This window comes from Brassica napus, chromosome C7, assembly GCF_020379485.1.
Source record: "Brassica napus cultivar Da-Ae chromosome C7, Da-Ae, whole genome shotgun sequence".
In the NCBI taxonomy this organism is placed as follows: Eukaryota; Viridiplantae; Streptophyta; class Magnoliopsida; order Brassicales; family Brassicaceae; genus Brassica; species Brassica napus.
In genome coordinates, this window is record NC_063450.1 from 49,796,544 (window position 1) to 49,812,714 (window position 16,171).

The 16,171-nt window shown below is 37.2% G+C and overlaps 2 protein-coding genes across 3 annotated transcripts; both read left to right on the plus strand.

Annotated features, from left to right (window-relative positions):
* The first annotated feature begins 1,966 nt into the window (after positions 1-1,966).
* On the plus strand, positions 1,967-9,006 carry LOC106442735 (protein MODIFIER OF SNC1 1). 2 transcript variants are annotated; one of them, XM_048763109.1, is made up of 10 exons: positions 1,967-2,226; positions 2,746-2,814; positions 3,156-3,236; positions 3,327-3,371; positions 3,464-3,812; positions 4,299-4,401; positions 4,755-4,829; positions 4,975-5,965; positions 6,046-6,274; positions 6,357-9,006. In XM_048763109.1, the coding sequence occupies exons 2-10, from the start codon at positions 2,786-2,788 to the stop codon at positions 8,607-8,609; spliced, it is 4,155 nt and encodes a 1,384-aa protein (XP_048619066.1). In that variant the 5' UTR covers positions 1,967-2,226; positions 2,746-2,785; the 3' UTR covers positions 8,610-9,006. The 2 variants fall into 2 exon arrangements, with proteins under 2 accessions (XP_048619066.1, XP_048619067.1); XM_048763110.1 differs by having other exon boundaries at positions 4,755-4,811.
* Positions 9,007-11,430: 2,424 nt separating this feature from the next.
* Positions 11,431-15,077, plus strand: LOC125590100 (protein MODIFIER OF SNC1 1-like). Its single transcript, XM_048763111.1, has 3 exons — positions 11,431-11,676; positions 11,979-12,323; positions 12,425-15,077. The coding sequence occupies exons 1-3, from the start codon at positions 11,647-11,649 to the stop codon at positions 14,678-14,680; spliced, it is 2,631 nt and encodes an 876-aa protein (XP_048619068.1). The 5' UTR covers positions 11,431-11,646; the 3' UTR covers positions 14,681-15,077.
* The last annotated feature ends 1,094 nt before the right edge of the window (positions 15,078-16,171 follow it).

A 16,171-nucleotide genomic window follows, 5' to 3' on the forward strand; every position in this document is an offset into this window, starting at 1 on the left:
AAAAGAATTACAGATGAGTGATTTGGTACCTTAAATAAGTTATGGTTTAAACATGTATCTGATCGGTTTGAGTAAGAACCGGAACCGATACCACGAGTATTCATTACAATACATATCGGATAAACAGACTAGTTGAGAGTTGGGTGGATGAGTTCCAAGCCGAGATCAAAGTGCTATGATGTCTAACTTGAAGATGTAATGCGGTCTCACCCTCTATTTGATTTTGGAGTAGGTTTCAGCTCCTATGATGTTAGCTGCTCAATCGTGTTAATCAGATGTTACTTATGTTAATAAGAGAAGTAAACCATGTTTAATCAAATGCATACATAACGGGTTTACAAGTACTAGAGTCTAATAGTCCCAATATTTACATAATCATTTACTCTTTTCTTTTTTCTTACTCAAAGACTTTCCCAAGTAAATTGCAACGTTGAGAGGCACATCAGGAGCCGTAAAATAATAGTTATAGAAAACATGTATACGGCCGAGAGATAGTTTGAGACGGCTAGGAATATTATGACTCACAATAATAAGGCGCAGCTGAGACGACATTGATGAGACCGGAGACATCATGTGGGCAGAGAGCATAGAGAGCAGCCTGATATAAATGTGTTGACCCAGTGCCAACAACAACGTATTGGTCTTATGTTACAACGTTCCAAGCAACCTTATGCATCCTCAGTTCCTCACAAACAACCTCTTAGCCAAGCTCAGGTTCAATAAACCAACAAAGGTTGTCGTTGTTATCTGAAAAATAGCTGAGAGATTTGCCATTCCAGGTATCACAATTGTCGTCATCTCACCCATTTCTTGCAAGTATATATCTCTCATACACCGTTGGATCGCCACTGCATATAATCATTTCAAGGTACATTAATTAAATATATGCGTAATGTCTCTATCAGCGTGGTAATCTCGTCTCCTTTTTACCTTCCAACCCCATTTTTATCATTCTCCAACATCTCTAAATTGATACGCCAATGATACAATTCTGAGTTTATAATCGCATAAGATTGTTACCATTCTCCATTTTATCATTCTCTTTTCACAAAAAATTCATATTTAATTAGAAAGTTTCTCGAAAACTTTAAAAAATTATACTAAAATTTCCCATTTGAAAGATTCTAATATGAATCTCTTAATTATTAAAATATTCTTATTTTTGTGAGAATTTAATTTGAGTTTTTTTAGTAAGGATGCCCTGGCCGACTTATGAATGCTATCTATATTATTAAAATTGTAGTACATTTGAGAATTGTTTGGAAACATGGATAGCAATATTAAAAAAAATGAGTATAATGTTGTTTTGAAACATAGATAGCAATATATTAATAAAAAAAGTAATGGACTTATGTTATTAAGACAAATTAGAAGTCTATTATATTATGAGAAATTATCTATTTGAGCTAACTTTAAAATATACGAAAATGGTACAATCTAATTACATAATTTAATCTTTATATACATATTTCAAATCAAAAAAATAATTTAAAATTAATTTATATCAAAAATTGATTCAAAATATACATATATTCAAAATTTTATTTTTACTAAAATATATTTCAATAACTATTATAAAAAATGTTTTCAATATATATAAGAAAAATACAATACAAATCTCAATTTCAAACCAACTTAAATTATGGTTTTTATATTTCACATTAAGTTTTTAAAATATAATATATGTGATTATTTATACGATGATACGTATAAAATACGATTAATTATATGATGACACATATACGATATATAATAGTGACATGAAAAACAAATAGCAACGTGTTTTTGAAAAATTTAGTTTATACTAGAAAATTTAATTATATGATGTACATGAACTAGAAAATATAGGTTTAAGAAGAAATTGATTTTTAGTTAAAGTATATAAATGGTATGCATATAGTCACCTAAATTAGTATACTTTTGGGTGTGAAATAAGTTAAATCATTTATTATTATTTATATCTTTACCTTTTACAGATTAGATCAAAAATAAACAAAAAAAAGAAAAGAAGCTGAGTAAAACCGTGCAGCCCCTGAACTTCGACGCTTTCTCGTCTTTCAACCAATCCGTTCAACGTTAAGCTTCATCCATCACTTTCTCCGTAGATCCTTCGTTTCATCCTTCATCTCCCTTCTTCGATTCCATCGATCACCCAGCAGAACCTCCGATCTGCCCCCCTTACTGTTGGATTCTCACGATTTCTAGGGTTTGCGACGTGCCCCCAAGGTATTCGTTTTTTTTTTTTGTTCAGTTATTTCTCTTCTTCCCAATCTCTTACCGTATTGAAATACGATTAGTGACGAGGCTGTAGAATCTTCAGACTACTAATAAGTTTGTGTGTCCTTTCGTAGAGTTTGATTGACATTGGTGAATGCATTTTTAGAAAGTTTTCGACTTTTTTGCAATCTATAGCTCATGATTCGTCAAGCAGGTGGAAATAAGAATTTGTGTTTCGTATTGGGGAACTTGAACTTGTATAGGCGTGTTACAGCTCGTAGTCTGAGTTATTCTATTTCTTCATTTAGCTCAGTTTGATATCTACATGATACTTTTTTTTTTTTTTTGCTTTCTTGTATAATTTGGTAGCTCTTTATATTTTAATTTAAACTGAAGAGAGATGCTAACGAGTCAAGGTTGATTCTTTATCATATCAATAGTTCTTCAGAGTCGAGTATGGTTTGATTTTCTTGGGGATTTGAGCTTGAAGTTTCGTCTGGGAACCTAATTCTGCATGTGACCTTACAGGTTTCAAAAGGGCTACTTGGATCCTGTAGCTGCTTAAATAATGACCTCTAGCACGACAGGGGATCGAAGGTTTTTATTCTCTTCTTTTTACTTTGTCTTTGTCATGCATTTTTCTATGTTGTTTTTTTTTTGGAGGGTAAAAACAGAGTGGATTTTTTTCCCCTTTCAATCGCTTTGCTTCTTTTCGTAGTGCCTGCGTGATATCACTTTGATTTGGCCTTGATTGATTTTCGTATATGATCTATTCCAACTACTGTTAAAATAAAATCACTATATGTGAAAACTCTGTGTCTGGCTTTTTCTTTCCTTCAAAGAGCTTGCTCGTCTCGTCTCGTCTCGTCTCGTCTCGTCTCGCGTCATTGCTTTCAAGCTTTGATACCAAATTGCTTTTTTTTTGGATAAATTCGCAGATGGGGTACTACAAGAAGAAGTGGCATGACTATATTGGGAAAGGTTGCTGTTCCGAAACCGATTAATTTACCAAGCCAAAGGTATTTGATGAGCGCATGATCATATTTAGTCTTAATATATATATATATATATGTTATTTCGTTCCTGAATACTTCTCTTCTGAATTCAAGGCTAGAGAATCAAGGCCTTGACCCGAATGTGGAAATTGTTCCAAAGTAAGTTTGTACCTTTTTTCAGATGCTATTTCTCATTCTTATCTGTAGTCAAATTTTAGACATTTCAGTTTTCTTCTCGGCATCTATTGTAGGGGAACCCTTAGTTGGGGAAGTAAATCACCACTTAATGCGTGGGGGACATCATCACTGTCACCACGAACTGAAAGTGGCCCTGGTTCACCAAGCCACCTTAGTAATCGCCCTTCTTCTGGTGGAAGTGTCACTCGACCTTCAACTGCGGACAGTGACAAAGCGCATGATTCTTCTTCTACTGCATGGGATTCAAACTCCCGGCCTTCATCAGCATCCGGAGTGTTTCCATCTAATCAGGCATCAGTTGCTCTACAACGTCCACATAGTGCAGACACAAGACCTGGAAGTTCCCACTTATCACGATTTGCTGAAGCCGTGTCAGAGACTTCTGCAACATGGGGTCAACATGTATGGTTCTTCCCTTTAAAAATCGTGTCTATTATTCATCTGACTCTGCGAAGCATCAGCTTAATCTTTTTTTTTTGTATCCTTACATCTGTTGAGCGCCATATTTGTGGGACAGGGAATGGTATTGGTAGTAACTTTTCTGGACTAATGATCGATATCCAATCTGATTGGAATTATAACTGCTGGATATATCCTTCGTGTTTGCTGTGGAAACACAAAATAGGATGCTGAATTTGTCAAATTTAGGTCACTTATTCGTTCTCCTAGAGAAATTGTTTGTAGTGCGTAAGATGATCTGGAAACCTGGTGGCGCATCTTCTGGTTGGTAAATTGGAATTTGATGGAAGTGTTTTCATGATTATTTTGAAAATTTCCATGCCATCAAGTAATTTTTTTGTAGGATAACTTTGTACACTTTACCTAACTTTGCATAGTCTGCACGGAAATTTATCTTCACTCCTCAAGATTTCTCACCATTTATTACAGGGCGATGCTCCAGCAAAAAAGGATGGGTTTTCTTTGACTTCTGGAGATTTTCCTTCTCTTGGTACTGAAAAAGAAAGTACTGAAAAGAGCGCAATGCCACAAGGTATCATCTGTAAACAGTAGAAAATGTGGCACTAAAAAATATAATAATACAATCAGCAGTTTCTATGTAAAGGAGGAGAAAATAAATGTTTCAGTTTGTACCGAATTCTATCTCATACTCGCCGTTTTTGCGGTCTAGAGAGTGACGTTAGCAAACACAGGTTCATTTTGCAATAAAGTTAAAACCTGTAGAGACTGGGTTTTCTGGCTTGCTGTTTGTTGAACACTCTTATGATCTTATATGACCTCTTAGTACGTGCCCCTCGAGGGTTTTAGAATTACCTAGATATAATGTGATCTGATTTTAGGGAGTGAATACGTTAGATATTGCTCTTAGAAACTACGATTTTGCAGATGCTGGACCTGGAACTCGTCCTGCATCTTCGTCTGGAAGATCTGCGGAAGAGCGAGGTGTGGATTGCACACAAGGTTCTTATTTTCAATGATTGGCATTTCATTTCTATAGTTACTTTTGTTCCAATGATTTCTTCTTACTTCTTTATTCCCCTTACCTATTTTTAGTGAATGTTCTCTTGGGAACTTTGTCTGACCATATCTTGATTTCTATATGCAGAAGCTAATGTACGGATTGGAGATGACAGTGCCTGGAGAAGAGATAATCAACCATACAGTGAAAATGAATCTAGATATTGTAGAGAGGAAGGGCAATTGGACTCCCGTGGTTTACAACCTTATCCCAATGCGAATTTCCCTCATCAATATGATGCTTGGCGAGGTCCTCCAGTAAATAATCATCAAGGTGGAAGCTGGTACAGAGGGAACCAACCTTATGGTCCCCCATTGGGTCCTGGGAGATTTCATGTGGATCCTTTTCCGTTTTATCCTACGCAAGTTCCACCTGTTCCTGGACATGAGGCTGGTCCTCGGGGTAATCACGCTATTAATGAAAAGATGTTCAGGCCTCCAATCCTTGACCCTTATGTCCACCCAAGACCTGGGTTTTATCATGGTCCAGTGCCACGTGATGGCTACTATGGTCCTCCCATGGGGTACGGCGGTCCTAACAATAGAGATCTGCCTTTTGCAGGGAGGCCTGCTGGTCCTCATGCTTATCACCAGCACCCTGGCCAAGGTAGATATGATACGTCTGCAAGTTCAGTGGCTTTGGAACGGAATGAGCCATCACATTCTCAAGAAAGACAATACAAGATTCTCTTAAAGCCCCAAGATGGGAGGTTAAAGGAAGATGAAGCAAAGCGGGAAGAATTTCTAGGAAATAGGCCCTCGACTGCAGAGAAAGTAGCTCCACACATGCAAACTTCAAAAAACAACAGGAGAGTAAACAACAATGAGACAAGTGGTGAGGTACAACCAATTACGGTAGAAAATGCTGCCCGCGAAGATCCCAGTTTGATTCAGAAAATAGAGGGCTTAAATGCAAAAACTACATTCAATTCTGGGACCTCTGCAAATAAAGTTTCAACAAGAATGCCTCGAAGTGGTCATGCAAGTGATAGTCAGAACTCATTACCCTATAAACAAGTTGATCCTGCCACCAACAAAAGCGCCGAGCTGGCAGCTATTAGTGGAACTACCATATCCAGGTCTGTTATTATTTTGTCACTAACGTTTTGGCAGGTTATGCTATCCTTCGTTCGGAAAATGTTGATGTTAGTACCTACAGGAGATCTACTCAACAGACTCAAGGTGGAGCTGATCATCAGGCCAAACAAAGAGTGAACAGCGGAGGCAATGATGGTTGGCGGAAGACAGCTGTTATGTCAGGCTCCTCTGCTGTAACTTTAGCTCCAAACCCAGAAAGATTTGCTGAGATAAATGTAGGTGACTCGCTGGACACCGATTCCATCGGGAAGACTGGGTCTGGAATATCTGTGGAGCCAAACGACAACCAGGTATAAACTAGTTCATGTGATTGTATTGTTGGTTGCCATCCTTTTGTGGTTATACTGAGTGTTTGACATGTTCTCTTAAAAGCGTACTACAATGAGAGAGTTAGCCAGGCAGCGTGCTCAACAGAGGCAAAAAGAGGAGGAAGAAAGAGCAAGAGATCAGCGGGCTAAGGCTCTTGCTAAACTAGAAGAATTGAACAGACGTTCCCAACTTGCTGGGGATGGTTCAGTCAAGAACTTGGAAGCTGCGCACAATGCTTCTACCCCTGACATGCCAGAAGTTCCTCTGTCACATTCACCTGCATCACGGGAGAAGAAGACCACTGTTACAGCTGAAGATTCTATAGAAGTCACTGTAGATTCAGGAAAAACGTTACTGCCTTCACCAGAAGATGCAAATAATGAAGGCTCTACTCAACATGATAACCCTCCACGTCACCATGATGGCGCTGCCTCAAAACAGAAACGCTTGGGTTATAAGCAGAAGCAAAATATCGTATTTGAGAAAAAAATGGCGGGGAGCTCTTTCTCTGAAGCTACCACAGAGGTGGTTGATGTTGTTCCACCTCCTGAGGTGTCAAACGAAGGTGTTCTAGGTCATAACTCAGTCATGCCAGCAGCGTCAAGCGTTTCAACTGAGTCAACTAACACGAAAAGAAAAAATAACAGGAATGGTAAGAAAAAGCACAGGGCTGAGGAGACGACAGTAATGAACCCGACAAGAGCTACCGTTGGAAAAGATTCAAAATCCGGAGATGAGTCAACTGAGATAGGTAGGGAAAGGGGAGCAGAAATGGAGTTTGGGTCTCTTTCAGTCCCAAGCTTGGATATTAAAGTGTCTGGTAATTCGTCTGACCAAATCAGTTCCTTCACGAATGAAGAGTCGCAAAGCAGAGTAAAACACAACTGGAAATCTCAGCACTTGCGTAGGAATCCAAGAAACTCAGTGGCAAATAAGCCTGCAGAGAAATTTGCTGGTAGCAGTACTGTTATTTGGGCCCCGGTACATCCACAGCAGAAAGCTGATATCTCCACAGATGCAGACAGTCAGAAAACAGTTCCTGAGTTTAGCACCTCTTCGAAGAGTCTGCATCAAGTTCAGACTAGTTCTAAAAGCAAAAGAGTGGAGATGGAGAGATATGTAGCAAAGCCCATAGTAAAGGAAATGGCTGAGCAAAGCGTCATTAAGAATCCAATAACGACTGCCCCAGAAATGACAGAAAATGTTCTGCAAAAAGAAAACTGTGGGGGTGAAGGTACAGGAATTCTCCAACCTTCTGGTTTAACTGCGGGGAAATCGGGGTCTCCTTCAAAGTCAAGACATGGGAATGGTAGGCAGGGCAAGCATGGTAGAGATCATGGATCATCGCACCAGCGAGGTTCTGTAGCTTCTACCAAAGCTTTGGAGGATGGACAATTCCGTGGAACAATGAACTATCACAGAAATAACCAAACTGAACAAATTGCTGTAGGCTCTTCTAAGGATCACACCACATCTAATACTGATGGATGGAACGATGGCTGGTATATGCCTCCTGAAACGCATTCCTCTGCGGCTGAAGAAGTAGAAGCAAATGGTCCTGGAACCGTTGCTGTTGGAAAAGATCAGGGAATGAGCATTCACTGTAAGCAGCATGCTTCCAGAAGCTACAAGGATGGAGGAAGTAACTATAGCGACCCTAGAAAAGCGAATAAGAGGGATCCCAGTAAAGCTCATATGCAGCAGTCTGGACATGGGGTAGGTCAAGAAGATCTTCCTGTTGCTTCCAAAGAAAGTCGTGGCCCTGAGGATCATGTGTCGCACACAGCTGTTAACTCTAATGTTAATAGGGGAGGTAACCATGGTGGTCGTGAATACACGAGAGACAAAATTTATGTATCTCAGAAAAGGGATGTTGCTGGATACGGACAGAAAATGACATCAGCTGATACACCAGCCCAGTCCCAAAACCGATCTACCAGTAAGGAGGTCCAGGGTGAGCATCATCCGAACAGCATGTTCCAAAAGAACACAGACCATAGTCAACGGTTTGGAAGAGGGCATCATGACTCGCAAGGAGGTTGGGGTTCATCGGCGCAAGAGAATATGCACCACCATCACCATCAGAGGCCAGCTTCAAACGGAGATAGACAGAAGCAGAATCTGCATTACGAATACAAGCCTGTTGGTTCACATACGCATGATGGAGAACAACAATTTAAAGACGGATCTCAGGCAGAAGGTCCACCAAGATACAGGGAGAAGGGACAGGGCCAGCAAAGGCATGGTGGACACCAACAGCAAAGGGGTAGTGCTGGGAGAAACACCGGTCATGGATTAACAGATGAGAGAAACTAAGATTTGGCCTCTATGTTATTATAGATAGTAGTAAGAGCTGCGTAGCTGAGGCCTGTTGCATTTTGAGATATGGCCATTGAAGGAAGCTATTATTTTGTAGGGCAGGGGCATAGCCTTTAGGTGCCTGCCAAAGGAGTCGTCCTCATCTGAGGACGTATTGGCAGATAACAAAGTCTATGCTCGAGGGTGGTTTTATTATGTATGTCGGTCACTTATTTGAATATGCATCTCATCAAACTTTAGCCTTTTGGTGTTACATTTGCTGGCAGTTGGACTGACTCTGTTTTGTTAAGCCGTTGCTGGTTGTGTTGTTTGTTTCTCCTTTTGTTGTCGGAGTATGTGAACCATTTAACATGACCTACTTTTCTTTTGAATTCAATTCCTTTTTTCTTACAAATACTTAATATTCATTAGTTAGAAGAATCCTTGAGCAGTTAGCAATTCTAAAGTCTCAAAATTATGCAAAGTTGTTTAAATCATTTGTTAGTAATGAGAAATGACTAAATAGTTTCACAAAATTTAGTTGGGAAAGTATATTAAATATCAAATCATTAAATACCACAATAATTAGATGGGTAAGTTTGGGTCTGGGCGTTCGGTTACCCGTCGGCGTTCAGATCGGGATTTTCGGATTTTTGATCTTAGGTCCCATACTAAATTTTATTAGTACGGGTTGGGTTCGGATAATAACACTTCGGGTTCGGTTCAAAATTGTATTGCGTCCTAAAACCCATAAAGTAATCATATATCGTACGGATTCGGGTTATATCGGTTCGGTTCGGATATAACCGAAGTAAAAAACAAAAATTTTGAAGCAAAAACATAAAGAAAGCATCTAAATTAAATACAAATTAATCTATCACACGTAAAATTGATAAAATAACAATAAAATGTTAAATTAAGCATGAAAACAAACATCATTTGTAAACAATATGTATTCCTTTATAGAGAGTAGATTTTTTATTCAATGAGCAAATTATAAAATACTTATTTATAACTAACTGTGTACTTAAAGCATTTATTAAAATTTTAATATTTATTATTATATATCATATTACCACAAATATTGAATTTAATAATTGAAACACTTATAAATATTTCAAAATATTTATATCTAATCTATTAAAAAAAAAGTACAAAATTAAACTAACCCTTAGACTTGCACAATATTTGCAATAGAATGTCATTGCAGTATTTAATAAACCTAACAATAAATATTCTTTGTCTTTCATATTTTATTAATGCATTTTCAAATTGATTTTTAACTAAAAACATGGCAACAATAATTTAAGCAAATCTAAACAATAAAGAATATCAAAACATGAATCAGTTGAGACAATTTTTTCACGAAAAAGATGATTAGTTTGTACTTTAATAATCATATCATGGATCAGTTGTAACTTACAATCCAAATTTTAAATATATATTTATCCTATATTGTAAAACAAAATGACGTAATAATTGAAAAAATCATTTTAACCACACGAGATCAACACATGAACAATAAGAAAACATATACAAACATCGTCCGTCCATTTGTTCAATGAATATTATATCTTTGTTAAATCCTCCATATATTCAATATAACCAAAATATCTATTTTAATATATCTATATTATTAAAAGTGAAGTAAATATTAGAAATATATTTTTTTCATTCTAATAACTACATGTTCTACCTAATTAATAACTATTAATTGACAACAAATCATTTATTTTGTTAGATTTTTCGCTATCCAAACTTCAAACTTAATTGATTAACTACAAATCATTTATTTTGTTAAATTCTTTTCTAACCAAATGTACGAAACTTACGATTATTTTCTAACCGGATTATTCTGTAACCAAATTTTACAATAAAACTAAACAAATTTATTTAAAATGTATTTACAAACTTTAAATGTTATAGATATATTCATATATATCATTATTTTATTTCACATGCAAAATATAAACTATAGATATTTTTATTAAAATATATAAAGTTATTTTTAAAATATATATTAAATAATTTGATGATTAATACAATTCACACGTATAAATTTGAATTATAAGAATACAACAAATAAATTTCAATTTAATATTTTCTCAAAAATGAAAATAAAAGTGAAATTTATTTGGCATATAAAAAAAATTTAGAGACATGTATATCTATATTATTAAAACATGATAATTTAATTTTAAAAATATAGATTTATTAATATATATAAACATAATAATTGGTACTCTAATTTAGAAATAAATACATCAAAATGGTTACTATAGTCAAAAATATAAATCGACAAATATATTATATAATATATTTTTTAATTGGTTTTGTATTCTACCATAATATGAGAAATCAAAAAATTACACACAACAAAAATAGTCCATTTATCACAATTACAAATCGAATAAATACCCATATGAATGTATGTTTGTACAACTATTATATTTTGTATTGTAAAAAATTTATATGTCGATTTTATTAAATTAAACATCCGTGCGGATGCACGGGTCAAACTCTAGTTGACTATTAATTTCAGATTTTTCGGGTTACTCGTTCGGGTTCATTTAATAATACTTCGGATTCGGATATTTTTTGTACCACCCTACAAGACCCGTTCGGGTATCTTTACATTTCGGATTGGATAACGGATTGGATTTTTAGGTTCGGGTTCGGTTCGGATTTTGGGTTCCAGATTTTATGCTCAGGCTTAGGTAAGTCTATTAAAAACCACAAAAATTAAATTAATGTCGCTTTTATTCTCTCATAAATGTTTTTTCTTAGGGCTTTACTTAGCGTTGTTGGTTTTAGTTGTCTTTCTGGACAAGCCAAATAACCAGACAAGTCAATATCTTGTTTGATAAGTCGAATTCATTATTAATTAAATCTAAAAATGAATTAAATAATCAGTTAATATATAACATCATCGTCTCGATATAAATATCAACGCGACCGTCAATATTATTGTGTTGACGATATAAGCGGACTACGGGTACGCTTCTCAAAGGATAAGTTACCTGTTCATTTGCCGATTCTCTAGCCTGTGAGAGCGATGGATTCTACTTCTGCACTCGTCGTCAAGGTTTGATTCCTTTCTTTATCCTCTGTTTTAGCTGCGATCGCGTCGATCTTCGTTTCTGTTCCTCTAGGTTTACTAGATTTGTTGTTTCTTGTAATCTCTCCTTTCGTTTTTTTGAATTTTTCCATGGATCGAATGTGTAACCGCCGGAAAATTGAAGCGGAGATTCGAATTTACTCTGTTAAGTAGCATAAACCCTAAGAAATATAGTGCTTGAATCGTGATCGTGATCGTGATCGCTCGCGACGCTTGTTTAAAACTTTTAATTCATTCATGTGAGATGCATCTGTTTGTGATCATCGCAGGTGAGCTACGGAGGTGTGCTTAGGCGCTTCAGGGTGCCTGTGAAAGCTAATGGACAGCTTGATCTTCATTCGGAAAATGTTGATGTCAGTACCTACAGGAGATCTACTCAACAGACTCAAGGTGGACCTGATCATCAGGCCAAACAAAGAGTGAACAGCGGAGGCAATGATGGTTGGCGGAAGACAGCTGTTATGTCAGGCTCCTCTGCTGTAACTTTAGCTCCAAACCCAGAAAGATCTCCAAACCCAGAAAGATTTGCTGAGATAAATGTAGGTGACTCGCTGGACACCGATTCCATCGGGAAGCCTGGGTCTGGAATATCTGTGGAGCCAAACGACAACCAGGTATAAACTAGTTCATGTGATTGTAATTGTTGTACTTGTTTCTATTGTTTGTTGCCATCCTTTTGTGGTTATACTGAGTGTTTGACATGTTCTCTTAAAAGCGTACTACAATGAGAGAGTTAGCCAGGCAGCGTACTCAACAGAGGCAAAAAGAGGAGGAAGAAAGAGCAAGAGATCAGCGGGCTAAGGCTCTTGCTAAACTAGAAGAATTGAACAGACGTTCCCAACTGGCTGGGGAGAGTTCAGTGAAGAACTTGGAAGCTGCGCACAATGCTTCTACCCCTGACATGCCAGAAGTTCCTCTGTCACATTCACCTGCATCACGGGAGAAGAAGACCACTGTTACAGCTGAAGATTCTATAGAAGTCACTGAAGAGTCAAGAAAAACGTTACTGCCTTCACCAGAAGATGCAAATAATGAAGGCTCTACTCAACATGATAACCCTCCACGTCACCATGATGGCGCTGCCTCAAAACAGAAACGCTTGGGTTATAAGCAGAAGCAAAATATCGTATTTGAGAAAAAAATGGCGGGGAGCTCTTTCTCTGAAGCTACCACAGAGGTAGTTGATGTTGTTCCACCTCCTGAGGTGTCAAACGAAGGTGTTCTAGGTCATAACTCAGTCATGCCAGCAGCGTCAAGCGTTTCAACTGAGTCAACTAACACGAAAAGAAAAAATAACAGGAATGGTAATAAGAAAAAGCACAGGGTTGAGGAGACGACAGCAATGAACCCGACAAGAGCTACCGTTGTAAAAGATTCAAAATCCGGAGATGAGTCAACTGAGATAGGTAGGGAAAGGGCACCAGAAATGGAGTTTGGGTCTCTTTCAGTCCCAAGCTTGGATATTAAAGTGTCTGGTAATTCGTCTGACCAAATAAGTTCCTTCACGAATGAAGAGTCGCAAAGCAGAGTAAAACACAACTGGAAATCTCAGCACTTGCGTAGGAATCCAAGAAACTCAGTGGCAAATAAGCCTGCAGAGAAATTTGCTGGTAGCAGTACTGTTATTTGGGCCCCGGTACATCCACAGCAGAAAGCTGATATCTCCACAGATGCAGACAGTCAGAAAACAGTTCCTGAGTTTAGCACCTCTTCGAAGAGTCTGCATCAAGTTCAGACTAGTTCTAAAAGCAAAAGAGTGGAGATGGAGAGATATGTAGCAAAGCCCATAGTAAAGGAAATGGCTGAGCAAAGCGTCAGTAAGAATCCAATAACGACTGCCCCAGAAATGACAGAAAATGTTCTGCAGAAAGAAAATTGTGGGGGTGAAGGTACAGGAATTCTCCAACCTTCTGTTTCAACTGCGGGGAAATCTGGGTCTCCTTCAAAGTCAAGACATGGGAATGGTAGGCAGGGCAAGCATGGTAGAGATCATGGATCTCCGCACCAGCGAGGTTCTGTAGCTTCTACTAAAGCTTTGGAGGATGGACAATTCCGAGGAACAGTGAACTATCACAGAAATAACCAAACTGAACAAATTGCTGTAGGCTCTTCTAAGGATCACACCACATGTAAATCTGATGGATGGAACGATGGCTGGTATGTGCCTCCTGAAACGCATTCCTCTGCGGCTGAAGAAGTAGAAGCAAATGGTCCTGGAACCGTTGCTGTTGGAAAAGATCAGGGAATGAGCATTCACGGTAAGCAGCATGCTTCCAGAAGCTACAAGGATGGAGGAAGTAACTATAGCGACCCTAGAAAAGCGAATAAGAGGGATCCCAGTAAAGCTCATATGCAGCAGTCTGGACATGGAGTAGGTCAACAAGATCTTCCTGTTGCTTCCAAAGAAAGTCGTGGCCCTGAGGATCATGTGTCGCACACAGCTGTTAACTCTAATGTTAATAGGGGAGGTAACCATGGTGGTCGTGAATACACGAGAGACAAAACTTATGTATCTCAGAAAAGGGATGTTGCTGGATACGGACAGAAAATGACATCAGCTGATACACCAGCCCAGTCCCAAAACCGATCTACCAGTAAGGAGGTCCAGGGTGAGCATCATCCGAACAGCATGTTCCAAAAGAACACAGACCATAGTCAACGGTTTGGAAGAGGGCATCATGACTCGCAAGGAGGTTGGGGTTCATCGGCGCAAGAGAATATGCACCACCATCACCATCAGAGGCCAGCTTCAAACAGAGATAGACAGAAGCAGAATCTGCATTACGAATACAAGCCTGTTGGTTCACATACGCATGATGGAGAACAACAATTTAAAGACGGATCTCAGGCAGAAGGTCCACCAAGATACAGGGAGAAGGGACAGGGCCAGCAAAGGCATGGTGGACACCAACAGCAAAGGGGTAGTGCTGGGAGAAACACCGGTCATGGATTAACAGATGAGAGAAACTAAGATTTGGCCTCTATGTTATTATAGATAGTAGTAAGAGCTGCGTAGCTGAGGCCTGTTGCATTTTGAGATATGGCCATTGAAGGAAGCTATTATTTTGTAGGGCAGGGGCATAGCCTTTAGGTGCCTGCCAAAGGAGGAGTCCTCATCTGAGGACGTATTGGCAGATAACAAAGTCTATGCTCGAGGGTGGTTTTATTATGTATGTCAGTCACTTATTTGAATATGCATCTCATCAAACTTTAGCCTTTTGGTGTTACATTTGCTGGCAGTTGGACTGACTCTGTTTTGTTAAGCCGTTGCTGGTTGTGTTGTTTGTTTCTCCTTTTGTTGTCGGAGTATGTGAACCATTTAACATGACCTACTTTTCTTTTGAATTCAATTCCTTTTTTCTTACAAATACTTAATATTTATTAGTTAGAAGAATCCTTGAGCAGTTAGCAATTCTAAAGTCTCAAAATTATGCAAAGTTGTTTAAATCATTTGTTAGTAATGAGAAATGACTAAATAGTTTCACAAAATTTAGTTGGGAAAGTATATTAAATATCAAATCATTAAATACCACACTAATTAGATGGGTAAGTTTGGACCTGGGCGTTCGGTTACCCGTTGGCGTTCAGATCGGGATTTTTGGATTTTTGCTCTTAGGCCCCATACTAGAATTTTATTAGTACGGGTTTAAGTTCGGATAATAACACTTCGGATTCGGTTCAAAATTGTATTGCGTCCTAAAACCCATAAAATAATCATATATCGTACGGATTCGGGTTATATCGGTTCGGTTCGGATATAACCGAAGTAAAAAACAAAAATTTTGAAGCAAAAACATAAAGAAAAACATCTAAATTAAATACAAATTAATCTAACACACGTAAAATTGATAAAATAACAATAAAATGTTAAATTAAGCATGATAACAAACATCATTTGTAAACAATATAATATGTATTGCCTTATAGAGAGTAGACTTTTTATTTCAATGAGCAAATTATAAAATACTTATTTATAACTAACTGTGTACTTAAAGCATTTATTAAAAATTTAATATTTATTATTATATATAATATTACCACAAATATTGAATTTAATAATTGAAACACTTATATATATTTTAAAATATTTATATATAATCTATTAAAAAAGTACAAAATTAAACTAACCGTTAGACTTGCACAATATTTACAATAGAATGCCATTGCAATATTTAATAAACCTAACAATAAATATTCTTTGTCTTTTCTGTTTTATTTATGCATTTTCAAATTGATTTTTAACTAAAAACATGACAACAATAATTTAAGCAAATCTAAACAATAAGGAATATCAAAACATGAATCAGTTGAGACATTTTTTTTCACGAAAAAGATGATTAGTTTGTACTTTAATAATCATATCATGAATCAGTTGTAACTTACAATCCAATTTTTAAATATATATTTATACTATAGTGTAAAAAAATGACGTAATAAGTGAAAAAATCATTTTAACCACACG